Source organism: Amphibalanus amphitrite, unplaced genomic scaffold (genome assembly GCF_019059575.1).
Source record: "Amphibalanus amphitrite isolate SeventyFive unplaced genomic scaffold, NRLGWU_Aamphi_draft 000068F_arrow, whole genome shotgun sequence".
Classification (NCBI taxonomy): domain Eukaryota; kingdom Metazoa; phylum Arthropoda; class Thecostraca; order Balanomorpha; family Balanidae; genus Amphibalanus; species Amphibalanus amphitrite.
Window position 1 is genome coordinate 345671 of NW_024881564.1, and position 27353 is coordinate 373023.

The 27353-nt window shown below is 48.6% G+C and overlaps 1 protein-coding gene across 2 annotated transcripts; it reads left to right on the forward strand.

Annotated features, from left to right (window-relative positions):
- The first annotated feature begins 394 nt into the window (after positions 1–394).
- Positions 395–26928, forward strand: LOC122378926 (paramyosin, long form-like). Of its 2 annotated transcripts, XM_043360601.1 has the most exons (19): positions 787–1250; positions 14942–14977; positions 17409–17465; positions 18229–18315; positions 18610–18776; positions 19048–19126; positions 19378–19497; positions 19755–19880; positions 20271–20467; positions 20792–20999; positions 21332–21473; positions 21720–21847; positions 22277–22389; positions 22616–22805; positions 22939–23073; positions 24431–24595; positions 24985–25191; positions 25839–26006; positions 26205–26928. In XM_043360601.1, exons 1-19 carry the CDS (start codon positions 1137–1139, stop codon positions 26433–26435), a joined length of 2670 nt encoding a protein of 889 aa, XP_043216536.1. In that variant the 5' UTR covers positions 787–1136; the 3' UTR covers positions 26436–26928. The 2 variants fall into 2 exon arrangements, with proteins under 2 accessions (XP_043216537.1, XP_043216536.1); XM_043360602.1 differs by lacking the exon at positions 14942–14977 and having other exon boundaries at positions 395–1250.
- Positions 26929–27353: the final 425 nt, after the last annotated feature.

Consider the following 27353-nt stretch of genomic DNA (forward strand, 5'->3'; position numbering starts at 1 on the left):
CCCTCGCCCGGCGCGTATGTAGAAAACCAATAGGTCCGGTGAGGGTTGACTTATAATGCTAAGGTCATGCGGTCGACAGGAAGTAATTAGTCTGCTGTGTCAATGAAACGTCACACGTTGTCGTCGCCCTATAGAAGCTTACAACACTTGTCGAAACACGATGATCGCTTCTGAGCCATTAGGCTTATTCCTGTTAAAACATTTACAAACAAAGCAACAAACTCATCCATGCCCCTCTGATCGGCACGGCTGGTTCAGCCGCTTGTATAACGTCCTAGACCTTGTGCTAATTATGTAGCTGCTCGGCATGGCAGCTCCTCTCTCATGTTCACACGTTCTCGGACCCGATTTTGGAGCATCGACTCGGTGTTGTGAGCGAAATAAAGGACAAAAGGTCGCAGTAAGTGAGGGCTTCGCTTTTGAGGTGAGCGACGTGCTATGAACCATTAACTGTAAAGAAGAAAAACATATTCGCGCCTTATGCCGGTTAGCGAAGTTTCCTTCAATGCAATATGCATCGTATACGTAATGTTTAACGCTTATCACTCGACCATGGAAGTTCCTTTATAGATAGATGCCCCTGGCTAATCGGCTAGCCAGGAGTCGGCAGATAAGATACCGTTTTGTCCACCATACGCGGCGCTCAACTCCTCAACCCATACAGCGCCGGAGCTACAAGATTCAAGAACAACAAAAAGTCCCGCTTGCCACTAAATGGTCAAAATAGTTGGCGTCTTTTGGATGCATTCTCTGTCACGGGCCAGAATGTGACAGCCGGTCACGGTGCGCGCCTGGCGGGGGCGGCGACTGAACCCCGCTGGCCCCTGCAGCGGCGTGTCTGGATGCACCATCAGACAACGGTGTCCCCGTCACCGTGACTCACTAAAGCACGGTGACCACGGGCGCGGAAGCCGCCAACACCCGCACTCTATAAAAGGCTCGCCGGCCGTGCTTTCTTTAGTAACCTGAGCGTGGCCGGCGCATGCGCGGTGGCCGCGCGGCGCGTCGCCGTCGTCGCGTCGGTGGCGGCGCGGCGACGATCGGACACGCGGGCCACCGAGCGACGCGACGGGCCGAGTGCGACGGACGGGAGCGCCGACCCAGCGCGCGACTGACCGACCAACCAGCCAGCCACCATGTCCTCCTCCAAGACCACCACGCGCAAGTACACGTACACATCCTCTGGAGGAGCCCAGTCGGATGTCAAGGTCGAATACCACACCGACCAGATGGCCCTGGCCAGGATGGAGGTAAGTTCCGACACTGAGGGACGGTCCAGCTGTGGTGATTGTCAGTGACTTTGTGTCGGTGCGTCAATGTGTCTTCGTGAAGTCCGTGGTGGTCGTGACGGAAAGTGATTTCGTTCTGGTGCTCGGAATGAGTGAGAATTGAGAAAAACGTCAGTGAGAATTTTGGGCCTCGGCCTCGTCTATTTCCACCTGTATTGCGACATAAAAGAGATACCGGCTATTTTTACTTAAAAAAAGTCCATTTTCCTTCTGTTGGAAGCCAGTCCGGTTGAGTTGTCTGCTAGGATTCAAGCTGTTTTCCACCAGAGTCCAGCGTTTAGCTGTACCCAAGCTCTAATGGGTAGAGCAGGCGACCTATGGGTCAAACACATGTCAGACTTTCGTTTACGAGCCTGAATCGAACATCGGTTACATAAATCAACGCATCAGTTCAGAGCAGTCTTCTGCACCATGTGTGTCGATGTTGCGTGGTGTAAAAGCGATTTGCGTATGACATAATCGTTACCCATTGCAATGATGCAACGCTTTGTTTGGTTTAGGCTCGTTTGTTTGATTACTGGCGATGAAAGCTCATTTTCTCTGACGTTGGAACTCATTGCCAATGGTCTTCAATAGCGGTGAATTTTCAAAACAAACAGTCTGCAGCTTTTGCTGGAGCCGACTGATAGTTTGCCAACTCATTCACACGAACACACGGTTCAGTCAAAGGATCAATGGTGTTGAAAGGACTGACTGTTCTGCAAGTGTAGTGCTATTGCTAATACACCTGGCTTTGAGTATCGATCACATTTAATTGTTTGTACCTAAGTTGCGTAAATGTTAATGACTTTCTTTGCATTGAACCTATCAGGTACGACGGTAAACTGCACCGCCATTTTACAAACTGTGTTTTACCTCTCGCACACAATTAGAACCGAGAACGACTAACTTTGTCATGTCCTCAAGCCACATTAAGTACATAAATGATATTACAAATTGCTCGATTGATCAAAGTCACCTGCCAGAGGCGGATCCAGCTCATAGTTTTTTTTGGGGGGGGGGGGGGCAAACCATAACAATTTATCGATTCTTTCCATGCATCGTCCATTGGCGTAATTATGCCGTTTGGGGGGGGGGGCAAATGCCCATTTTGCCCCCCCCCCTGGATCCGCCACTGTCACCTGCTGAGCAAAATATACCTAATTTTGATGATAAGGAGACATGCCATTGCTTTCAGGTGATAGGAAGTAACTTTTTACGACTTAACTTTTTAACCTTTTACTTTTAACATGTAACTTTTTGCAATAATGCCATTTAGAGTTATTGCTCATTCATTATCACGATGGACAGCTTTCATTCGACATATATAAAAAACATCAATTACTTGCGATGAGGCAATCAGGTAATGTGGTCGTCTCCACCTTTAATCCGATTAGCATTTTGGAGACTTCGGTTCATCACTTAAGGCACACATTCTTCCTTCAAATAGTCCTGCTTTGGTTTGTTATTATGGATCCAGTCCCCCGCTATTCCAGCTGCCGCCCCCTCCCCTCCCCACCTCTCCAGTTCCACCCCCGGCCCAACCAGGCCACTCCAGCCGGGGGCGGCGGCGGCCCGGGTGTGGGCTCTCGCTCTCCGTCCCAAGCGACATCCGGGTCTCGGGGCTGCCGGCGCGACTGCCAAGAATGCCGCCACCGTCAGCTGGCCGGGCCGCCGAGTCGGTAGCACCGCCCGGGGCAGGTCGGCCTCCACCGACCGCCGTCCGCAACACCAGCTGGCACCGACTCAATGCGTCTGCACCCTGCAGGATGGACAGCAGGGATTGCAAGATGGAGGTGGAGATTGGGAGACAGATGGAGCGAGCGCAGGACAGATGGTGGAGGCTGCAGTACAACTTGGAACGAAAGGACAGCCTGAGAATAAGCGATGAACGATTGGAACTACGACACAGACCGTGGGTTTATCTTACTTAAATCTACGGGACAGGCGATGGTAGCCGCGGGGCATTTGATGGTGGGCCAAAGAACATAATTGTTAAGCTCAAACTGAAATATATCCAGACGGACGCGATGAACTATGAAGAACAGACTGGGGGAACGGGGGGGGGGGGGTAAAGACTGTTGACCTCGCACGATGGAAGCTGAAGAGCACATTGTTGGACAGCTCTCCGTGAAAGTGGTGGATTGTTGGCGGACACTGCAGGGCAGCTACCGAAGATTGTCGGGCGGTCGAATGAAGACCGCAGTAAGAAATGTGCCACAGTTGGTGGGGACTGTTGAAGTAAACCGTGCTACACTTGGTGGACGTGGAGAGTGGAAACTGTTAGAGTGAATTATGCTTCAATCGGTGAAGAAAGTCAGAATCGTCAGAGACTGACGAGCAGTCTGAAAAGGCTGCAGAACAAACGATGAACTTGAACGCGAAGACTATTGGCTAGCTTCGTTGGTGACTGAAAAACGAACGATAGTGACTGAAAGTAACGACTGTGATCAATCAACTACTGTGATTTAGCGTAGGCGTTGTCTGCGACAGAGAGCCAGCCCATAATGTGATGGTGTGGCAGTGTGACTCCGAATCGGTGCTGTGGCTGGCCAGTTGTAGTGTCTTCCTGTCTACAATTCAGAACGTTTCCAAACCGTACCCAATCTCACTGACTCCGACTGCTTCATCCAAAAGGTCTTGCTGAGCAAACCAGTTACATTATATTAACTAAACCCGAAACGATACATGTCTTGAACGAGAAGAGAAGTGAAGAGAGAATGAACCAAAACCACCGATAACCTGCGGCGTCACCTCGCATTACAAACAGTGTCAAGTCATCGTAACACAAGCGCCATCAACGTCACCAACGCAAACATTAAAGGGACCCTCCCACCTTCAAAAAAGTTAATGAATTGGCATGAAAGTGATGTCCCTTGGTTCAGAAAGAGCGAAAACGAATATCTACCAAATTTCACCGAAAAATATTCACTGGTTTTCAAGATATTAGGCTTTTACTTTTGTTTACTTTTTGGGATCTCCCTGTTACTAGCGACTTTATTTGGAAGCAATAATTTGGCAGCCTTAAAGGAAATAGTTCACTTTCACGAAATTATTTTTTTTGCAACGGATTTATGATTTTTTATGTTCAAAATAATCAGCAAAGAAAATAAAACCTTTTTATAACAAAAGATTATTTTCTATATTTTGATATAGGAAGAACTTTTCAGTTTCTGTAAGGCACACGCGATCCAGTATGAAAAGAGCATGGGTCCCGAAAATTCTTCAGAAACAGAGAAATTATCGCAGCCACCGGCATTTGGGCGATCTGCTCGATCTGATAATGTTCCCCTGAATGTCCTAATTGATCAGTACGAGAATTTCTCTAGAGTTCTTGTAGATAATTTCTCTACTTTCTGAAGAATTTTCGGGACCCATGCTCTTTTCATACTGGATGGAAATATATGCAAGGCACACATCCTCAACGCAAGACACCTTTGAAATAGAATATCTTTGCCTAGGGTGATCGTTGGGCTGTAAAAGCTCCTGATTTATGCTCGTCTCAGCCCAAGCTACAGAACTGCTATTCCAGTTCAAAACCCATGTTAAAAAGTGAACTATTTCCTTTAAAGTGCGGCAGACGTTGCGCGAAAAGCAGCGTATACCATCACGTGTTAACGATGGTTTTAGTCTAAGATTTAAAAATCGTTAGATCTCCGCTGACGTCACAAATTCTAAGGGGGCATACTAATGCATTAGCCCCTTAGAATCCGAAAACTGCAAGTTTGAAATTCCATATCTTCGAATTAAAGCATTTCTCGATGTTGTGAGTGCCCAAACCGGTATTTGCAGGCCATGGCCACCAATTTGGCTATCTCAACTCAAAACTAATGTTAAGGTGGGAGGGTCCCTTTAACACTGCCACAACACTACACCAGTGCTGGATAAATGTTGTGATGGCCGCTGGGATGGCGCAGGCTTGAAATCGGCATATGAACACATATCAGACTTTCCAGTACTCCTCGTCTGCAACCGCTCGAGCTCGAGTTAGTCCAGCTCCAGCAGTATGACAGCTCGTCGTACCGTAAAGGCAGGCAGAAGCAACAGAAAACCGAACGGTTCTAAATGCCGTCTCTGGCTCGGCTTATTTAGCTGTCACCTTAAAAGCAACTATGCAGTCTCAGTATGAGAATATGAATGTTCAATGTGCATGAATATTTAGCGGAGATGGAACCACAACTGATCAATCCCCAGCACGGAGTCATACAAAAATGAGGGAGCAACTGACAAGTAGTGTGGGAAGGAGGGATGGAACGGCAGACAGATACTGGAATAGAAAGTATCGAGCGCTATATGAATTTGACGATGACATCAAACTGAACTCCAATAGGTTCATCCTGAAGTCGAATAGGAGGATGGCCGTGCTATTACCGGTGATTAGCCCTGCAGTTGTCTACTTGGTTAGGCTACCTCAAGAACCAGCTCTTTTTTCACTTAATGTAATTATGGTTTAGTGTAAGCTTCTAATAGCGTATCAGCAATTGAGTTTTACTCAAGAATCCTAACTAATGTTGAGTATCCATGACAGGTTGGATGATGATGTAAATAATAAACCAAATTAGTACAAATGCATTCAAATATATTCAAAAAGACACACAAAGCTTTCGGTTCATGGAACCTTGATCACAGTGATCAAAGCTTTCGGTTCATGGAACCTTGATCACAGTGATCAAGGTTTCATGAACCGAAAGCTTTGTGTGTCTTTTTGAATATATTTGAATGCATTTGTAATAATTTGGTTTATTATTTACATCATCATCCAATCCCAACTAAACAGCCAATGCCTGGTAGATGACGAGTTTCAGTCCGACTTATCGTGAACATCAGTTCGTGGAATGAAATAAAAATGTTAGCTAAAACATTAAAGGATATTACGGCATAGTTCTCGGATTTATCGGCAACGCGGCCACACTTTATGACATTGTGCTCACTCAGCCCTCACATTTATGCTCACTAATATTCAATGCCACCTGCACTCGTCCCTAGTGACCCGTATTGCCCGTGCCGGTCGGCCCACCTGCTTCTCCCGGCTGGAGGCGCCCCTGCATACCGGGCCGGCGGCTCCTGTTGGCACGGCGAGGCCATGACGCGACCGGTGGCGGCCCGAAATGTCGCCTGGGGCAGCGCCCTGGCGCCGGTCTCAACCAATGCCGCTGCCGTGCTGCTGACTGGTGTGGGGGTGGGCATGCCCGCCGTGCAAAACGATCGTTCCAGGGACATGGACATGTGTCACGTCACCTATTTAGTCCGCTTATCATGCGCTCAACTATAGAAAATTGATATGTAATGCTGCTGTATAAATGGGGCATTCCACGATAGATCGTACCACTTTTTTCCAATTTGACACCCTCATCTCTCGGAATTTGACGAAAATTGGTTTCAGGGGTAATCAGGGGCTCTGAATCTACCTGTAACAATTTCAGGCTTATCAGATAAGTATTTTTTGAGTTATGGCGTATAACATTTTTTGGATCTTGCTTTGCAGCGCTAAGTTTGGCGGGCTGTAACTCTAAGACGGATTATTCAAATGCCAAATGTTAGATAACATTGAACTTGCAATGAAACAGAGATTAATGTGTATTTTTGAAATTTCGAAAAATACGCTATTTTTATATATGACATATCGAGTTTTCTTTCATTTGTATTTTTTGGACTTTGGGACCAAATTTTTTTGAATTTTTATTTCATTAAAAAAAAATATTTTGCTCATTGTTAAGAAGTATGCAAAAAATTAGGAAGGTGTTCTTTCTATAAATGTATTTATTTTACGTCACGATAACGTTTTCGAATGGGTGCGTATTATTTAGGCCAGGGTTCATAATGTCCAGGGCACAATGTGTCCAGTGCTCGAATTGGCCAGTGCCTTGAATTGGCCAGTGTTCACATTGTCCAGGGATTACATGGTCCAAAAGTGGCCAACTGGCTGCAGATAGGGTAAATTCAAAGAGGCCAGGGTTCATAATGTCCAGGGCACGATGTGTCCAGTGTTCAAAATGGCCAGGGTTCATAATGTCCAGGGCACGATGTGTCCAGTGTTCGAAATGGCCAGGGTTCATAATGTCCAGGGCACGATGTGTCCAGTGTTCAAAATGGCCAGTGCCTTGAATGGGCCAGAGTTCATAGTGTCCAGGGATTACATAGTCAACCCAACCCAACCAAACCTAACCTAACCTAACCTAACCTAACCTAACCTAGCCTAACCTAACCTAACCTAACCTAACCTAACCTAACCTAACCTAACCTAACCTAACCTAACCTAACCTAAGGTAATGATGTTTGCCTACCAGGGATAAGGAAATAGTTTCTCGCATGAATAGATTGCAAGCAATAGTAAATCAAATATTTTTAGGTTAAGTGGTTATGCATCAGGCTTCAGGCCTTCGGCCTGAAGCCAGATACATAACCACTTAACCTAAAAATATTTGATTTACTATTGCCTGTAATCTCTCCTAAGGCATTGCCTTCGGCACTGCACTGCTTTGCATTGAGCTGATTCCGTGTTTTTTACATAATGACGTCACTTTCAGTGACTATGTAATCCCTGGACATTATGAACTCTGGCCCATTCAAGGCACTGGCCATTTTGAACACTGGACACATCGTGCCCTGGACATTATGAACCCTGGCCATTTCGAATACTGGACACATCGTGCCCTGGACATTATGAACCCTGGCCATTTTGAACGGGGAACATTCATTCTGGCCAGGGTTCATAATGTGCAGGGTACGCTATGCCCAGTGTCAAAATGGCCAGTGCCTTGAATGGGCCAGAGTTCATAATGTCCAGGGATTGCATGGTCCAAATGTGGCCAACTGGCTGCAGATAGGGTATATTCAAAGAGGCCAGGGTTCATAATGTCCAGGGCACGATGTGTCCAGTGCTCAAAATGGCCAGGGTTCATAATGTCCAGGGCACGATGTGTCCAGTATTCGAAATGGCCAGGGTTCATAATGTCCAGGGCACGATGTGTCCAGTGTTCAAAATGGCCAGTGCCTTGAATGGGCCAGAGTTCATAATGTCCAGGGATTACAAAGTCACTGAAAGTGACGTCATTATGTAAAAAACACGGAATCAGCTCAATGCAAAGCAGTGCAGTGCCGAAGGCAATGCCTTAGGAGAGATTACAGGCAATAGTAAATCAAATATTTTTAGGTTAAGTGGTTATGTATCTGGCTTCAGGCCGAAGGCCTGAAGCCTGATGCATAACCACTTAACCTAAAAATATTTGATTTACTATTGCTTGCAATCTATTCATGCGAGAAACTATTTCCTTATCCCTGGTAGGCAAACATCATTACCTTAGGTTAGGTTAGGTTAGGTTAGGTTAGGTTAGGTTAGATTAGGTTAGGTTAGGTTAGGTTAGGTTTGGTTGGGTTGGGTTGACTATGTAATCCCTGGACACTATGAACTCTGGCCCATTCAAGGCGCTGGCCATTTTGAACACTGGACACATCGTGCCCTGGACATTATGAACCCTGGCCATTTAGAACACTGGACACATCGTGCCCTGGACATTATGAACCCTGGCCATTTTGAACACTGGACGCATCGTGCCCTGGACATTATGAACCCTGGCCTCTTTGAATTTACCCTATCTGCAGCCAGTTGGCCAGTTTTGGACTATGTAATCCCTGGACAATGTGAACACTGGCCAATTCAAGGCACTGGCCAATTCGAGCACTGGACACATTGTGCCCTGGACATTATGAACCCTGGCCTAAATAATACGCACCCATTTTGAACACTGGACACATCGTGCCCTGGACATTATGAACCCTGGCCTCTTTGAATATGCCCTATCTGCAGCCAGTTGGCCACATTTGGACCATGCAATCCCTGGACATTATGAACTCTGGCCCATTCAAGGCACTGGCCATTTTGACACTGGGCATAGCGTACCCTGGACATTATGAACCCTGGCCAGAATGAATGCTCCCCTTTCGAATAGTGATTTTGGGAGGGGAGCTTACAAATGGCGTGGTAAAGCTGCCTAGTGACATCACGGGTTACTGAAATTTCAATTGAAGTCTTAGTCATCTGAAAAAATGAAAAGAGGGCTCATCCAACCCTCTTTCCTACAAGCGCGAGAGTGAAAAAGGCTGTTTGGTTCTGACATTGTTTTAGACGCCAATGACCATAGCTGTCCGAGATAAAAGTTACAGGACGCATACATGGTGTCCTCCAGAGGTCTCACAACTTATATATCTGGGAATTTTTGAAGGTCACATGAGTCACGTGACATCACTGTTGTAAGTCAATGGGGAAATATAAAATCTGTTATTTTGGCGCCGATAATGATCTAAAACTATCTCACGTACATGGTATCGTGATTTCATGCACTCCTTGCAAAGTCCAATGTTTCACTTTTGCATTGTTAACCTTGCGTGACGTCATTTATGACGTCACTAGGGTCGTACGAGTTTTTCGTCAATAACTCCCGATCAAATTGAGCTAGAGAGTCGGGAAAGCCACCAATGGACTCGGGAAGACCTTCCGAATCGAATGATATGCCATATGATACCCTTCGCCCAGCTTCGTGACCTGAAGGGCTCTGACCTGACCTTGACCCGAGGTCAACTACTTAAGTTGACCTCACCCTAACAAAAAGTATACCATTCGACGCACCTGAGCTAGGCGAACACGATGATGCCAAAATCGCGGCTCTGCGGCCATTTTTGCGAAGTTATTTACTAAAAACCGAACCCGTAACTTCAGTCACTTGACCTGACCTCAGACGCTACCGGTTACCCTGAGACCTTAAACTTGGGTACCAATCGCTGCGACTTGTAACGGCACACACGTTCGTTTTTTCCGCGAGGCTCTACCTCTATTAGAAGCAAAACGGCGTGCTGGGGTCGTATCAACCCCTCCGAAACCCATTTTGTTTGCGGGAAAATGAGGAACTTATAAAAAGAACACCTTTCTAATTTTTTTTGCATGTCGATTTGCAATGACATGAAGTTTATTTTGAAAAAATAAAAATGTGAAAAAATTTGGTCCCAAAAGTCATTAGAGGCAAATGAAAAAAGATTAAGGTTTTTGTTCAACAATCAGAATTTTTCTTTAGAATTTTTAAAAAGTAATATCAATTTTCGGTTCATCGCAAGCTTAGTGTTGTTTCCCGTTTGTTGGTTGCATAACCTGTTCTTGATTTATAGGCCATCAAACTCACCGTTACAAACCGAAGTTAAAAAAATGTAATGCAATATAACTCGAAAAGTTTTGATATGAGAAGTCTGATATTTTGCCAGGCGTCTTTGGGGCCTATGATTACCCCTAGGACCGATTTTCATTAAAATCTGAGAGATGAGGGTGACGGGCCTGGTACGATCTATCGTGGAATGCCCCAAATACCAAATCGGTTCGACACTTACAGCAAGGCCACAAGTTAGGTCCATTTGGCTTGTCTCCAAGCAAAACACCATTCTTTCTCTCGCTATCATAACCGTTGTGTCGGGCAGCAGCCGCCTGCCTGGGCGGAGGATGCTGTGCCGCCGAGCAGTCAGGCCGTGCGGTACAGTCTACCTCACAGGCAACTGGTGGCTGCGGCTGGGCTGCGGCGCCGCGCCGGCCGGCCAAACGGTCGCGATGGTTTAATTAATTCTTTTGAACTGCTGGCTCCGAGGAACCGGCATTGGCGACGGTTATAGAATGACTGATACCGAAGAAGATATCACATAGCCTCCTCATCATCATCGTTTGTATTTACTCTATGCTTGCTGAGTGATGAATCAATCACAGATCTTGCGAAGAATCAAGAAATGGTTCCATGATCAACGTGTCTTTCAAAAGAATTACATATATTGCATCCAAAACCATATAGGTACTGTGCAACAGTAAGAGACCTGTGTTTAGAGGCATACGTGCTGTTAGAAAATAATTCAATGCAATGGCCAGTGGCTAATAAAGGAATGATTATAAATGAACTACAAACATGCGTCATGTGCGAATGTGCGGAAGTGTCCTGAATATGAACGCAACAAATCTGAGTGTGAGCGACTGAATGGGGTTAAAAGACATTTTGATAGGTATCCATGCTCAGTATTCCATTCTTTCTGCATCGTATTCGACCACTCGACTCTCGGTGCATCTGAGTGTCGATCATGGGCAATGGCACACGTCACCTGCCAATTCAGGGATGTCAAAGTTATTCCGTTTGTTTGCAATTGTTCCGTCATGACCGATAGCGCTATTATCGTCGGGCTGGAAAGCCGAAGGAGCTCTGATGAGTCTTAGGGACCGGAATGCGATGCGTCCATTTGGTAACAAACCTGAATCCACTCAGACGGCCTGAGGTCCAATAACACTAGCAATGTGGCCCTGAGAGAAGGGGATGGTGTTGGCCCTCAGAGATTAACCTTGCACGGAAGATGACCACGGGAAACTGCTCGAGTAGATGGCGGATGGCCCTCTAAGATAGCTTTTAGGCTAATTCAGGGTGTTGTTCCAACCTCAAAATGTGATACTCCTGCAAACCGATCCTTAATCCTCGCCCGCACATGCCATTTTCCTATCCTAGAACGCACATGGGGGGGGGAGGGTTGCCACCCCATCCTGCGCCATTTCGTTCCTGTTAGAGATAGAGCTTCGCGAAAAGACCAAAAATATTTTTTTGGGAAGAGACAAATCCAATGATAGGTACCCAGTTTTACCTTCTCAAGTCAGTCATTGACCTTCAGTGGCGGATCCAGGGGGGGGGGGTCATATGGGTCATGGCCCCACCCTTGGGCGCTTGTGGTGCCCCACGGGGGCACCACAGGCCTGCCAGGGCCACCACCGACCTATCAATTCCCAGGGGCACTACAGGCCTGACAGGGGCACCACAGGCCCGCCAGGGGCACCACAGGCCCGCCAGGGGCATCACAGGCCCGCCAGGGGCACCACCGGCTTCGCAGGGCCCAGGGGCACCTTGGGCTTATCAGGGGCACTTCAGGCTTGTCAAATGTCAGGGGCACCACAGTCCTGCCAGGGCCCAGGGGCACCAGCGGCCTAGCAGGGGCACCACAGGCCCGCCAGGGGCACCACAGGCCCGCCAGGGGCACCACCGGCCTCGCAGGGGCCAGGGGCACCCCCGGCCTCACAGGGGCACCACCGGCCTCGCAGGGGCACCACCGGCTTCGCAGGGCCCAGGGCACCTTGGGCTTATCAGGGGCACTTCAGGTTTGTCAGGAGCACCACAGTCCTGCCAGGGCCCAGGGGCACCAGCGGCCTAGCAGGGGCACCACAGGCCCGCTAGGGGCACCACAGACCTGCCAGGGACACCACAGGCCTAGCAAGGGCACTGCGGGCCTGTCAGGGGCACCGCATGCCTGTCAGGGCACCTCAGGCTTGTCAGAGCCCAGGGGCACCACAGTCCTTTCAGGGGCACTACAGGCCTGTCAGGGGCACCAGAGGTCTAGCAGGGGCACCACCGGCCTCGCAGGGGCACCTTGGGCCTGTCAGGTGCACCACGTGCCTGTCAGGGACACTTCAGGGTTGTCAGGGGCACCCCAGTTCTGTCAGGGCCCAGGGGGCAGGAAAAAAAACAAAATAAAGAATAAAACAGGAAAAAAACTAAAAATAGGGCCCCACCAAAAATTAAGTGGCCGAAATCCGTTGAGTTTTTAATTTTGGGTATAGGTAGGGTGTCCCACTTCGATTCATGACCCCTCCCTTGGAGTTTTTCTGGATCCGCCCCTGTTGACCTTCCAGGTCAGGTCAAACTAAAAAATGTTGCTGTTTTAGGTCACCGTTGAATACCAAGTGCGCTGCTTACTACGGAGCGAGCGAAGCGAGCGGAGTATGAGGCAACGTAGAATAACGGAAATTTCTGAGTATGAGCGGCCGGCCGTGGTCACGATTTTGCGACGCTTAAATCTCAGCAACCACTTGACCGATTTACATGCGGTAATTTTTGTAGGGTAGCTTCATTCCTTCTACAAAGTATTGGACTATTCCCGATGCATGTGGGTGACCCCTTATGCACGTGCCACGTGCAAAACGAAGAGGTGCCACTTTTGTAATAGTTGCAATATCTCGGTAACTACCGGGCCGATTGCGCTGAAAGTTGGCATGTAGGTAGGCACCCACTAGGCAATGCATATCCATGTGCCAGATTTGGGGTGCTGCTACACGTGCGCACGTGCAGGGGTCGATTCCAGATCTCGAGAACGGCTGGACCGATTGCGCTCAAATTTGGTACACGGTTACGGAGCAGTTAGTAGGGTGCCGTGCACAAGTCAGTTGGGACCCATTTTGCACGTGCGCACGTGCAGAGAGCCGCTTCCAGATCTCGAGAACGGCTGGGCCGATTGTGCTCAAAGTTGGCACATCGCTAGAGACAGGTTAGTATGGTGCCGTGCACAAGTCAGTTGAAGGTACCCCCTCGCAATTTCGCACGTGCAAGGCCCACCCGCTCGCTCGCTCCGTTAGTTGCCCCAAAAGGCGTTATACCTACTGGTCATATACCTACCGATGGCGATGCCGTTTTCTGGTGCCAAGCCAGCTAGAACCTCTTTGTCACACTACCCGACCAGGTTTTTGCTGCTGAGGTCATTTCAGGTCAAGTTAGGTCAAGGTCAATGGTATGTTTTTGCATGTCTGTGTGTGTCTGTGTGTATACGGATGTGTGCACCGATTGTTTATGCGTCCATATTACATGAAATCATGATCTGAGAAGCTTTTGCCCAAAATGCAGTCAAAAAACTTCACGAAAAGTAAATTCAGCTTGCCTAAAACGCAATTATTTTAGATGACCTAGGTTGACCTCGACCCTGACCTTGACATCTGTACATTATCGAACAACATATTCTATGATAGGTGGGAGGTAAGACTGGGAAAAAAATGCCGAAATCAAGGTGTCAAAAGCTCACAAGGTCCATAGCCAACGCAAGATGTTGAGTATTGGTCATTTGGGTCATGACATGACCTGAAAAAACAAGGTCATATCTCCGAAATCAAAAAACCACAGAAACTTGAAATTTTCAGTGGACATTAAGAAAGGATAGAAGAGCAGCTTACGAAAAATCAGGCTTCTAGCTTTAAAAATGTTGAGTGCAGAGCAGAAAAACTACCTGGGGGTGGCAACCCCCCCCCCCCCCCTCATGTGCGCGGGCGAGGGACTTTTAGAGCGATCACTGCTCTCGATAATTTCATGACATGATTTGTATAAGCAATTGGAATTAACGTGACCGCTGCGGATATGACTCAGGCACAGTGCTCTTAACCATTTTGAAATATCATAACCGTGAAAACTGTTTGGGATGGAAATGCTTTTGTTATACCTATGTCTCTCTTGACATGGTTGGTGTGTCACACTGTGTATTCATGCATATGTGCGCATTTTTTTACCTTTGTACGTTAATATTGTCTTGCATGTGTACTCTAAATACAATGCAATATCTTGACTAATGTAAATATATGTGAATGATAATAATTTGACATGTGTTGCCTCATACTTACATAATATAATAAAGGTACTACTTACCTTACTTACTTTCACAATTAAATAGTAATTCTTTACAAAGCTCTTCATTCATAACACACTACTTCATCATTTGCTTTTTTGCTCTGCCTTGTGTTTATTTGTGCGTAAATTAACTTAAAAATAACTTATGCCTGCTCCCCAAACTATCTGTTACGGTAAAACATATATGCATGCTGCATAACACTGACAAATCGGAATCCTCGACAGGCGCATGAAGAACAAATGGTCGTCAAGCGCTTCAACGTTAGTACAATGAATACTGCTCCTTTGGAGATTTCGTTGGTGTTATCCCGTGCCGTCTGTTGATTGAATTGCATGAAACCCTTCAAAAACCAATTTGTTTTGCAGAAATTGAATCCTGGGATAAGTTGGGCCATTCTAGTGAGGTATTTTAGTGAAGTACATAGATTGCATAGAGATTGTTCATTGATAGAGGGTCTAAGAGTTGTTTCAACAGCCCCGTTGTCACGACAGCTCTGCTGTCGTGAATCCCTGAAACCAGAAAAAGTTATTTCAAGCCCCTCACCCCCGCCCGGCCAGTACTTTAGCAGTACCCTACCGATTGTAGCTTTTGTTGTGAAAGCAACCACTCCCCGAAAGAATTTGAAAAGGAGATCAGTTATAACTTTCGCCATTTGGACATGCCAATTGCGCCGTCAATTGCAGCAACGTATGTTTACAATAAATTTGGTGGATGATCTTTCCTTATTATTTCTCCAGCTTTGCGCGTTGCCCACATTTGCGGAAGAAAACTGTATTCATCAAAGGTCTTCTTGGATGATTTGGCTTATTTACGTTGCCAGATAACGTTAATCATGGGAGATCCTATGCGTCACCAAGCCTGTCACGGTGACGCATAGGATGTTATTATGGCGTGGTCAAGCGGCTGACAAAATATCGGACATTTTTCATGAGTAGGCACCGGCCCTTGGCGTTTCGTGTGAAAATTTGATTACATATCAATTGCAAAACGCTCAATTTTGCCTCTTTAAAAAATTATTATTCCTTTGTTGATGTTTTGTGCTTCGTTAAATTATTGGCCACTTTATCGAATAATTGGTGTTTCGTTGTTTCCGGTCTAATCCAAGCATATTTATTGCTACTACCGTGAGAAAAGCCCAAAAGGGAACCCCACAATGCTAGATTTGAAAGTAAATTATTATTTTGTAGGTAGCCAAAAACTTACGCCAAGGTAGCCTATGAATCCTCTCCTGTTCAATATTCCACGCCGCAGGGGCACGCACAACCAGCCGACTCTATCCACATGGATGGAAGGAACTGTGTCAGTAGTGCCACCCACCCACCCGGTACCCGTTCCCTGTTTGTTGGGGACAATCTGACCGCCCGTCCCGGCGCCGCCCCTGCCGCCAGCGGCAGCCAGACGGCTATAAATACACGGCTGCTCGCCTTGGCACGGTGGTGAGACGGCCACTCGACTACTGGGGACTCGGGGCCGCGTCGCAGTCGTCTCGACCGGCCGGGCCCGCCCCCATTTTTCCACCTGGACCCGCCCCCGAGCGACGGCCGGGCTGCCGCCACCTGCTGGATGGCATCGGACACCCCTGGCCGGCAGACTCGCCCCCCAGCGGCACGGGCCGCTCTAATTTAGACGGACTCAGATCTGTGCCAATGCTACCGGAAAATCGGTGTCACGTGTCACGATGGAGGAAGAGCTGCTCTTCACACCGTTCGCACTTGCAGCTGCCAGGATAAGCAACATTCAATGATCTAATTGGGTCAGTCGAACTGAAAAAATGGGTAATGCGTTTATCTTTCTGCCCATTAAACAACGATCCCAGAATAGTTAAGTAATTGCATTCCTGCAAGTTTCCAAGATTTGATACTTATAATAAACACCAGTCGTTTTGCAGCAAGTTCCATCGCTCAAACACCTCCTCATCCCACACTCACGGAAAACTCCATAGCTCGCCTGTGTCGTCTCCGCCACCGACCCGCCCACCTCGTGCAGCCGGGTCGCTGCCAGCCCGGCGGCCCGGCCGGCCGGCCGGCCCGTCTCCGACGTGTCACATAGCGCCCCGAGCCAAAATTACTCGGCAGTGGCGGCCGGCGAGGCCAGCTCAGTCGGTCACCGCCGGCCCGGTCCCTGCCCCCTGGCAGTGACCGAGCGAACGCCGCCACAACCGGCCCAGACAGGGCAAAAATAACACACGGCATAAGGAAAAAATGACAAGTATGGGGGACCAGATAATGAGTCAGACTGCAGCAGGTAACACGGTGCAGCTGCCAGGCAATATCTTACGTCTATGATGCTGGATAATCCAAGTTCCAACAATGTTACAAATACTCGTAAAATGCGATCGACGATGTAAAATCAAAAGAATCCTTTTGAACCATCCACGTATGCTCAGTCTAGTAAATGCAAAAACAGAATAGAAAATTAGCACGAAACGCCGAATAAATTGCATAAAATTATTCGAATGCAGTATGTAGTATGTACCCATTGTTTTGTGCATGCTACCACCGATTATCCAAACCATTATGCCGACAACCACGTGGCAGTTTCCCGCCCGTTTCAACGCGTGTATTGTCTGTTGTTTTCACCCCGCCCTTTTCAAAGTCACCTTGTCCCGCAGTTGTACCGTCGCGCGTGTGTGTGTGTCGTGTGACCAACCGCCTGTGATTCGTCATGTGACGCCGTTCCGTGTCTCCCCAGGACAGAATCAGACAGCTGCACGATGACCTCGAGTCCGAGCGCGAGCTGCGACAGCGGGTGAGTCGAACAGAGGGGTGCTGCGTTGCAGGAAATTTATTAATCCCAACCACGACGTCATAGCATAAGCATTATGACCGTCCACTATGTAATATTCTTTGTAATCTAAGATAGATTAGTCAGTTGGGTATATCAAACAATTAGTTATCAAAGTTATAGGTCTCGGCGCAGTGCCTATAAGTGACTGAAAGTGTAAAATGGAAAGAAATTGATCCTGTACCCAGTGACCTACACAAGCCGGTTAGCAGTATGTGTTCAGAGGCAACATCAATCATTTCCTGGTGGGCTTGAATCAACATGCCCCGTGTTTCTTGTGGTCGTTTCCCGGGCGTGTTGTTTTCTTTCAAAACGTCTGCGCTCTTTGTTTGCGCTTAGAAATTGGCATTGACTACTCGTGTGTCGTCCTTACAAAGTATAAAACACTTTACATTTCTTCGCGAATTGCTAGGACGAAATGAGACAACTACACGCAAACAGACTTGAGAAAGAAAAGGTTAGATATCCCGTTCAAGCACTAACATAAAAGAATAAACACGCAAGGCGATCACCTAAGCGCAAGCTAAACAACAAATTACCTAACCAGTAACCACCAAACCAGCCAAGCACGCGTGTCAGTGCGTTCACGCTTCACCTAGACCCCATTGACTGTCACGCGTGTCTCGGCTGTCTGTCGCCATCTGCCGCCACCGGCGTGACGGCGTCACGAGCAAACCGTGACGCGTCGTGAGATGTCGTAACGTGACGTGTCGTGACGTGTCGCCAGATTGAGCGTGACAAGTCGGACCTGAGCGTCACGGTGATCCAGCTGCGCGAGCGCCTGGAGGAGGCAGAGGCCGGCGTCGATGGACAGGTGAGAAGTGAGACAATGGGACAATCTGACCATAGTGATTTGACTAGCTCCTTATGGGCAGGTGAGACAGTTGATAAATAGGTAAGATAGTTGATGAAAAGATAAAATCGGCATTCTGTCCTTAAATATTTACGCCCACCGTTTCATAATTTAAAAGGTTTGTATTTGTTTTAGCCAATCACATTTTCAATCATATTCGGTAACGTTCACGAAAGCCCAGCCCAGCGTAGTAATGTGTGAACAGGGCGTCCAGCGCCAATTGTCTCATCATTCCTCGACCTCTGCCTGTCTCAGGTGGAGATCAACAAGAAGCGGGACAGCGAGCTGCTGAAGCTGCGGAAGCTGCTGGAGGACGTGCACCTGGAGAGCGAGGACAACCTGCACGTGATGAAGAAGAAGCACCAGGAGACGATCCAGGAGTACATCGACCAGCTGGACGCGCTCGTCAAGACCCGCTCCAGGTGAGGGGCGAGCTCGGCACCGGACAGGGTGGCTGCAGCTGACGTTTGGTTTATGTTATGTTGCGTTGTTAATTGCTGACATATAAACGATGAAAAGCCGTAGAGTTTCAATAATATGGTCTTATCTTTGATGTTATAATTGCTTGCGTTTCAGTAACTCATATCATTCTCGGCTAGAAATGCGATCGGTTTAGAGCGAGCGATAACATTGTGATTTCAGAGTTCATCCTTTTTCGATATGACAGGTAAATGTGATTGTCTGTCCTTCCAGGCTGGAAAAGGAGAAGAACAAGTTTCAGCAGGAGCTCTACGAAGCTATGAGTCTGGTTGAATCCTCCAGCAAGGAGAAGGTACGATGCACTGCAGTACAAAATACACAAACTAACATGGAAACTTGTTATTCTTTAAATAATATCAAAGGTGTGTGAACTGACGAAAAGAGAAAAACACCCGCAAATGCAAAGGACTTCGGTGAACTTTTCTTAAACCCAACTGAAGCTATTTACCCAGCCTAGTTACATATAACTATATTAACACGTCCCGAAGTCATGCTTATGCGGTAACTCAAACATTGACCCCACTGCGTGTCTTCCATCGCCAGACCGTCCTGATCAAGCAGTGTGAGAAGCTCGAGGTCACGGTCCACGAGCTCACCGTCAAGATCGAGGAGATCAACAGGACCATCATTGACCTGACCAGCGTCAAGACCCGGCTGTCCCAGGTAAGCGACACGACGCGCAGATCAACATGACGCATCGAAAATTGCAGCATCGAGACGGCGGATCCACAGGGCGTCGAACCCCGTGGCGTCACACAAGTCGGGAGCATCGAACTACGATGGTGGTGCCGATATTGGCCTAGACCTCAGTACCTTAACAATGCAGCAACATATGGCAAACTGATTGCTCAATGTTTAGAAATGTATGCTCGAACTTCTCAGCCACGAGCGGAGCATAATCGTTCTGTTTTCGTTCGCAGGAGAACATCTCGCTCACCAAAGACATCCAGGACATGAAGTCGACCATGGAGAACGTGCAGTACTCCAAGCACCAGCTGCAGACGGCGCTCAACGACGCCACCCGCAGACTGGAGGAGGAGGACAGGGTAAGTCGGAAGACGGGTCAGCGGGAGGGAAAGAGGTGGGAAGCTCAGGCCAGTGGTGTTCTACGGGACAAGCTAGCTAGTGACGCCCGGTCACATGTTGGTAAGCATTAGCCTGATTCCAACGTATAGTTTTGAGGTAGAGCTTAACTTAGGTTCACTTGTCGATGGAGCCACCCATCCTCATTCTGCAGTTTGGATCTGATCCAAAGTATTATTTCACTTAACTTCGAAATGTTCGATTTATCATTTCATAAATTTGTCGTTTTTACGCCAAGTAGACATGCCTACAATTTGAATTAAAATTTGTTGATCGTTTCCTCTCTTTTTGTGGGTATTCTTCCTCCCTTCCTCGACCTCGACGTGACCGTGCTGTTCACTCTCCGCCGCCAGCGTCGCAGCACGCTCGAGTCACAGCTCCACACGGTCGAGCTCGAGCTCGAGTCGGTGCGCAACCAGTACGAGGAGGAGTCCGCGGTGCGTCTCGAGCTGGAGCGTACCCTGGTGAAGGCCCGTGCCGACGTGGACAGCTGGCGCGGCAAATACGAGTCCGAGGCGGCCGCCCGCTCCGAGGAAATCGAGGAACTCAGGTGCGTGGTGAAGGCCTGCGTAAAGGGTTTCAATCAATGGGTACTGGGTAGTGTGCATTGGGACTGCTATATTTCTTATGAATCAGTGCATGGCTGATATTGTGGGCGCTTGACGTGCAAGGAAGTCGGCAAGACCTTATACGTTTTGTGTATTGAATGTGCATCTAGGTGCTGATGTCTGATGAGACCTCTTGTGATCTCGAAAACTTGCCATAATGCTTTAAACTTTCCCGCTGAGTACCTATGGGATCCATACGTTCTTTGTTTCTTTGAATGCCGTATTTCCGTGAGCTGACCACAACACCGCGCGTCTCTTTACTGCAGGCGCAAGTTCACCCTCAAGATCCAGGAGCAGGAGGAACACATCGAGACTCTGATGGCCAAGCTGTCCCAGGTGGAGAAGCAGAAGTCGCGCCTGCAGTCCGAGGTGGAGGTGCTCATCATCGACCTCGAGAAGGCCAACGGCTCGTGCCGCGACCTCCAGAAGCGCTGCGAGATGCTCGAGAGGATGAACAACGAGCTCAAGGCCAAGGTTCGTCATTCACTTTGCTGTTTATGAATCCCAGAAAGACCGATTCTGTCACCCGTAGTCATGTTCATCTTTCCAATCCTGAAGTTGCGGTATGCTATTTCAACGAGACTCATAGGTACTCGCAGGATTGATAAGCAGCCGATATGGCGTGTCTGTAAGAGACCAGAAGACTTACGCACCAATATTTATTAGTCATAGCGGTTGAGATTAGGCACCGTTCAATTAATTCCATCAGCTCAATCCAACTACACTACTTTTGCATACAATCCATGGCTGTCAGTATCGACATGACCCCACGTTGACCAGGTGTCCCCCTGTTCTCTATTCCTCAGCTGGACGAGATGACCGCTCTGTACGACCAGAGTCAGCGCGACAACCGCGCCAAGGCCGGCGAAATCCAGCGGCTCAACGCCGAAAACGACAAGCTGAAGGAGCAGAACAATAACCTCGGACGCGAGAACAAGAAACTCGAGGGTCAGTGAAGCGCCGATAAGGCTAGCTTGCCGAATGCTCCTTTCGGGAGTCGCCATTGATGTCCACTTTCAGTTCCTTCAGAAAGCAGTTAAAGCCCTCGTTAGGGGTCTTGCGTTTTGATAGCTCATCTTGTGTGCAAATGAGTCGATAGCTCACTACATTATCTTGATGAGCTTTTGAGCCTGTCAAACCCAGGACACATATCCACAATCACTGTTCAGTCTGTGACGTTGCGAACGTTTTCAGGTGAGAATCACGACCTGAAGAACGGTCTGGCGGAGCTGACGCGCCGCTACCACGAGATGGAGCTGGAGAACCGGCGGCTGGAGAACGAGCGCGCCGAGCTGGCCACCGCCTACAAAGAGGCCGAGGCCGTGAGTTGGGTCACAGGGGTCACAGGGGTCAGCAAATGGGTGGGCCGATTTCGGCGTCAAACGGAGAGCACGCCGTGTTATAGATTTAGATGACGCTGACGCGCTATGACCTCCTCCTTGCTTGTTTTGATTGACAAAAGGCGAAAATAGTAACAAAGGAAAAATATGAAATCTTAGGTGGGATGTGATTGATGTTTTAGTTCAAAATAACACTTTCCAATGACGGGCGATGATCGTCAACCGACAAAGTTAAAAAGTCGATAATTGGCAGTTGCCTAGCTTACAATCATTTATCTTACGGTTTATTCGAGATCATTTCAGCTTGTATTTGATAAGCGCATTCAACAGCAGCGCTTTAGTGTGTGGGTTGAACGAATCGCCTTTTCGTGCTGCCACCTAGCGCTGACAGCCGGTACTGTGACTTGGCAGGGTCGCCGTGCGGAGGAGTCTCGTGCCCAGCAGCTGTCTGGCGAGCTGGGTCAGACTCGTCACGAAATGGAGAAGCGCATCTCGATGAAGGACGAGGAGATCGAGTCCGTCAGGTAAGTGAAGTACTCGCTTCCACTTCACTACGTCTGCCGATACTTGCACTTAGACTACGAAAAGCATCGTGACTCATCACATGCCAACAAAGACTTGCCGTTATAGACTTGAATAACGAAGATCATTTTTAACTTGGTGGCATGCGAACAACTCTCAATCGCCGCTGTCAACATGGTGTTGATGCCGGTCATTCTTCTCTAATTTGTTTCCGTATTTATCCCGCAGGAAGACGCTGACCATCGAGATCGAGCAGATGAGCGGCCGTCTGGCGGACGCCGAGGCCCGCCTGAAGGCCGAGGTCCTCCGCATCAAGAAGAAGATGCAGGTCACCATCACCGAGCTGGAGATGTCGCTGGACGTCTCCAACAAGAACAACATCGACCTGCAGAAGCAGATCAAGAAGCTGTCGCTGCAGGTAAATTTTGACATTTTATTGCGGAAGGTGTCGTTGGCAATGCGAAGCTCTGTAGACCTACTATTTCTGCTCCTCACAACTACTATGATCATATGCAAACCCTCCCCTCTAACGACTAAACTGTTTCCGGCAGCTGACGGAGCTGCAGTCTCACTACGACGACGTTCAGCGCCAGTTGCAGGCCACCCTGGACCAGTACGGCATCGCGCAGCGGCGCATCCAGGCGCTCTCCACCGAGTGCGAGGAGACGCGCGGCAACATGGACCAGGTACGGCCGCCGATTGGGCTCCTGGCACGGCGTATTGTGGGACGCCGACGAAGTGTCGAGTGGGTGAAGTCCAAAAAGATACTCTTTCTGGCAATCTTTGAAACGAGTAAGCGATCCGCTCGATTGCGTGTATGCGAAGTTGTACGTCATATAGTACATACCTATGCTTAAATGGTAGGTGCTTAACCCTCGCCCTGGCAGGGCATTTTTCATAACACGGCCTGGCAGGGGGGGGGGGTCGATGCGACCCCCCCCCCCCCTCGCGATTGGCTCCTATGGCACCTAGAAACACCAAATTTGGTAGGTAGGTGGGCCCCCCGGAGTTCTCGCCCCTGTGCAAATTTGGTTGCTCTAGGTCAATATTTAGGGGGGTTTTGGGGGGGTATAAATGTAAAAATATCGCTAAAAACAGGTCAAAAGTTTTTCGCTTATAACTTTTGATCTAATTAAGATAGAGCAAAAAGAAAAGCACCAGTGAACTCAGCACGTCAAGGCGCGTCGAATGATATACTTTTTAGCTTGCTTAACTGTACTTAAAGTTTTTTCTTAATTTTTAAGTAAACTTTAATTAATCAATTAAGTTCAAGTTAACCAAATTGCATCATATCGCATATCATTCGATTCGGCTGATCACCAGGAACACAATGACACCATTTTTTAAGCTCTAGCGTCATTATGTGCCAAGTTATTGGCAAAAACGTCATTTGACCTCAGTTGACCTCATTTGACCTGACCCATGGATAAGTACACCAAACAAAGAAGCACCAAGTGACCTGCTGTTAAGTAATGTGGTTTCAAAGCACAAAAGTGATAGAACGAAGCGGATATCTCCAGTATTTTCCGAATTTAGTATTTTCCATAGGCTTAACATTACGACGTAATGACCTCTAACTGACCTCAGGTCAGTGACCTCAAAAAACCCGAACTATATGTTATACAACTCGGTGAACTTCGCACACCCTGAAAGTTTGAAGGAAATCAGTCCAAAACTGTGAGCTGGACAGGTGCAAAAAGAAAATTGAAATTTGACCATGACCTTGTGCCGGTTTTTCTGACCTGGTGACCTGACCCAAGGTCACCCGGACCTGAAATTTTCAGGTCATATGTAAAAAGGTTGCCCCATAGGCTGTGCCAAATTTGGCGGCGCTGCGCGCCGCCGTGTTTACGCTATCTTCGAAAAACCTTAGGGGGGGGGGTCGCATCGACCCCCCCCTGCCAGGGCGAGGGTTAAGCGGTCGCAGTCTCAAATGGCGGATCCATGGTCCTTAACCTTGACGGCCATGACATTAAGTCCCGATCCGCCAGAGCTCAATTTACACCCACCACGCAATCATCCTACCGTGTCACGTATCCACAGGCCCTGCGTCAGAAGCGTTCTGCCGAGGAGGCGTGCGAGGAATTCCGCGTCAAGATCAACGAGCTGCAGACCATCAACGTCAACCTGACCAGCGTCAAGAGCAAGCTGGAGCAGGAGCTGGTCAACCTCACCTCAGACTACGACGAAGTCACCAAGGAACTCAAGGTAAGCGTCCTTGAATGCCGATGATCCGATGCTGATGATGGCGAGCCGATTATCAGTACCGTCTCTTTGAAGACGGCCTTCACATGGATTCTCATTTGTCTTCTAGCTGGATTCACAATTACTTTGCAGTTTGCTTTGAACTCTTGCTGTCCTTGTTTAGGTAGCGCACATGTCGGCATGAACACACGGAGACATCTGCTTACCGCTTTACGGATACACAGAGGTCTACCCATGTATCGGCTACCTCCGTTCACCGATTTGCGGTGTACAGAAATATATGCATGGAACCGTTATGAAAATACCGAACGATTACATGATAGATTTAATTAGGCCGTAATATCGATTCCTGCGTGTGCCAAGTCCTAACGACCCCCGCTCTCCTGTTTCAGATGGTGGACGAGAGGTACGTTCGTGTGCAGAGCGAGCTCAAGCACAGCCTGGAAGTGCTGCAGGAGGAGCAGACACGCATCGTCAAGATCGAGACCATCAAGAAGTCGCTGGAGGTGGAGGTGAAGAACCTCACCATCCGGCTGGAGGAGGTGGAGGCCAGCGCCATCGCCGGCGGCAAGCGCGTCATCAGCAAGCTGGAGGCTAGGGTGAGCGCGGCAGGGGGCTGGGGCCTGGGGGAGGGGGCACGAGAGGTACCTTCGATACCGGAGTGCTGAGCAAACTATTTTAGAATTTTGCAGAATGGGCTATCACATAAAATATGCAATAATTATCACTTTTTATTTATTGGCTCTAATCGGAAAGATAACAATGTGTGGGCGCACATCCAAGATCTTTTGGTCCGGCATTATCATGAAACATTCTTGCGATATTGGTATCCAAACATAACAATCAACTTTATGTTTGCTCTTTGTAATGAAACCATTGTCATTTGACACCGTGTTTCAACATCCAAAGCAGCCAAAATGGATTCCAATGGGTAAGCCTTCACTTAAACTTTGACGCCGAACCTATTCAGTAAGGACATAGTCGGCATTGCCAAGGAGTGTCTAGGAACCTAATTTCCACGGTGACTATAAATAATTTCCACATTACGGATAGAAGTGTCGTATTAATTTGATAGGCAAATAATCAAAGATAATAATTGCAATGCTTATTTCCAGCTCGACAGCCCCTTTCAATATCAAATTTTAGAAGTTCCAAAAGTGAAAAGGTTGCCCATAACAGTAAAATGAGGTGTGTTTCACACCCGGACCCACCACCCCCGCTAACCCATGCACCGTCTCTCCTCTAGCTGCGCGACCTCGAACTGGAGCTGGACGCTGAGAAGCGTCGCCACGCCGAGACGCAGAGCCTGTACCGCAAGAAGGAGCGCAACGTTAAGGAGCTGATGATCCAGATGGAGGAGGACCAGCAAAACATCCTCATGCTCCAGGAGACCCTCGACAAACAGTCGCAGAAGGTAGGGACAGTGTCCTTCTAGAGACTGATCCTGCGGACTTTCACGATTCGTGTCTTGCGATTCAACATAATTTATTCCAACTGAGACCAGCTTATTCAAGTCATGAATGTTTTGCAAAATAATCCAGCGTAATCGTTTCTGCATGCTTTCCTGGCAGGTAACATACCTCTGCTGACATCCTCTATTCTTCCTCCGCAGGTCAACATGTACAAGCGCCAGCTGCAGGAGCAGGAGCAGATGTCGTCGCAAAACATCACCCGCGTGCGCCACTTCCAGCGCGAGCTGGAGGCGGCCGAGGCTCGCGCCGAGAGCGCCGAGACCAGCATGAACCTGATCCGCACCAAGCACCGCAGCTTCGTCACGCAGTCGGCCGTGCCCGGCGGCTCGATCACGGTGGTGCAGCAGACGCGCAGCAGCGTGGAGCAGTGAGCCGCCGCGCCTCCGCCGTCGTCCGGCGCCCTCCCGGACGCGGTGGCCGCGGCTGGGCGGTCACGGCGCCCGGGAGCCGCGTCGCGTCCCGCCGCGTCCCGTCTCAACCCGCTCCGTCCGCGCTTAGTGGTCCCCGCTGACCCTGTTCCTGTAGCGTGTGTGGCCCCGGCGCGGCGGCGCCCGGCCGTCCGCCGGCGGCGTGTGCACTGCAGAGTGTCCGCGCGACCCGCGCCCGCTGCCCGTACCGAGTCGGCCGAACGTCCGCAGTCTGCCCGCCGGCTGCCGCGGCCCGGGCCGGCCGGTGTCGAGCCCCGGCGAGTGCCGGCGGCGGCGCCCCGGCCCGGCCGCCCCCCACGAGAGACCACGGCCGCGCGGCCACAGCCGAATGAGTGTCCGATATATGTGGATGTTGTTGCACCGCCGGTGGCCTTTTGACATCGTTATGGAGAGTGACAGTGGCGTCAATGAATAAACGAGAGACGTCTGAGGTAAACCGGCGTGTCTGAGAGAATGAGAGTAACATACGGGAATTTCAGAATGGAGTACCATAGGTAATGAGAGCCACAAGGACGAGCATTCCTTATTTTTGTTTTATTTAAGAAGTAAAATATTCCCTAACATGCAAAAATAAGAGGTCTCACCTGTCACCAACTGTGAGAACACTTGTCCTTAAAGTGACCATCCCCCTAGTTTTAAGTTGAGATAGCCAAAATGGGGTCCCTGGTCTGCACTTACCGATTTGAGCACTCACAACATCGAGAAATGCCTCAAATCGAAAATATTTAATTTCAAAGTTCCAGCACTTTAATTCAGAGGGGCTAATACATTAGAATGCCCCCTCTGAATGTGTGACCGTCACACTGTGACGTCAGCGCAGATCTAAAGATTTTAAATCTTTTACCTACTAAAACGTTTGGT

Excerpts from the sequence above, each read along its gene's own strand:
- LOC122378926 (XM_043360601.1), top strand. The coding sequence starts at position 1,137 with ATGTCCTCCTCCAAGACCACCACGCGCAAGTACACGTACACATCCTCT. Across the intron at positions 14,978-17,408 it reads TGGTCGTCAAGCGCTTCAAC|GACAGAATCAGACAGCTGCA; the intron begins GTTAGTACAATG and ends GTGTCTCCCCAG. Across the intron at positions 20,468-20,791 it reads GAGGAAATCGAGGAACTCAG|GCGCAAGTTCACCCTCAAGA; the intron begins GTGCGTGGTGAA and ends TCTTTACTGCAG.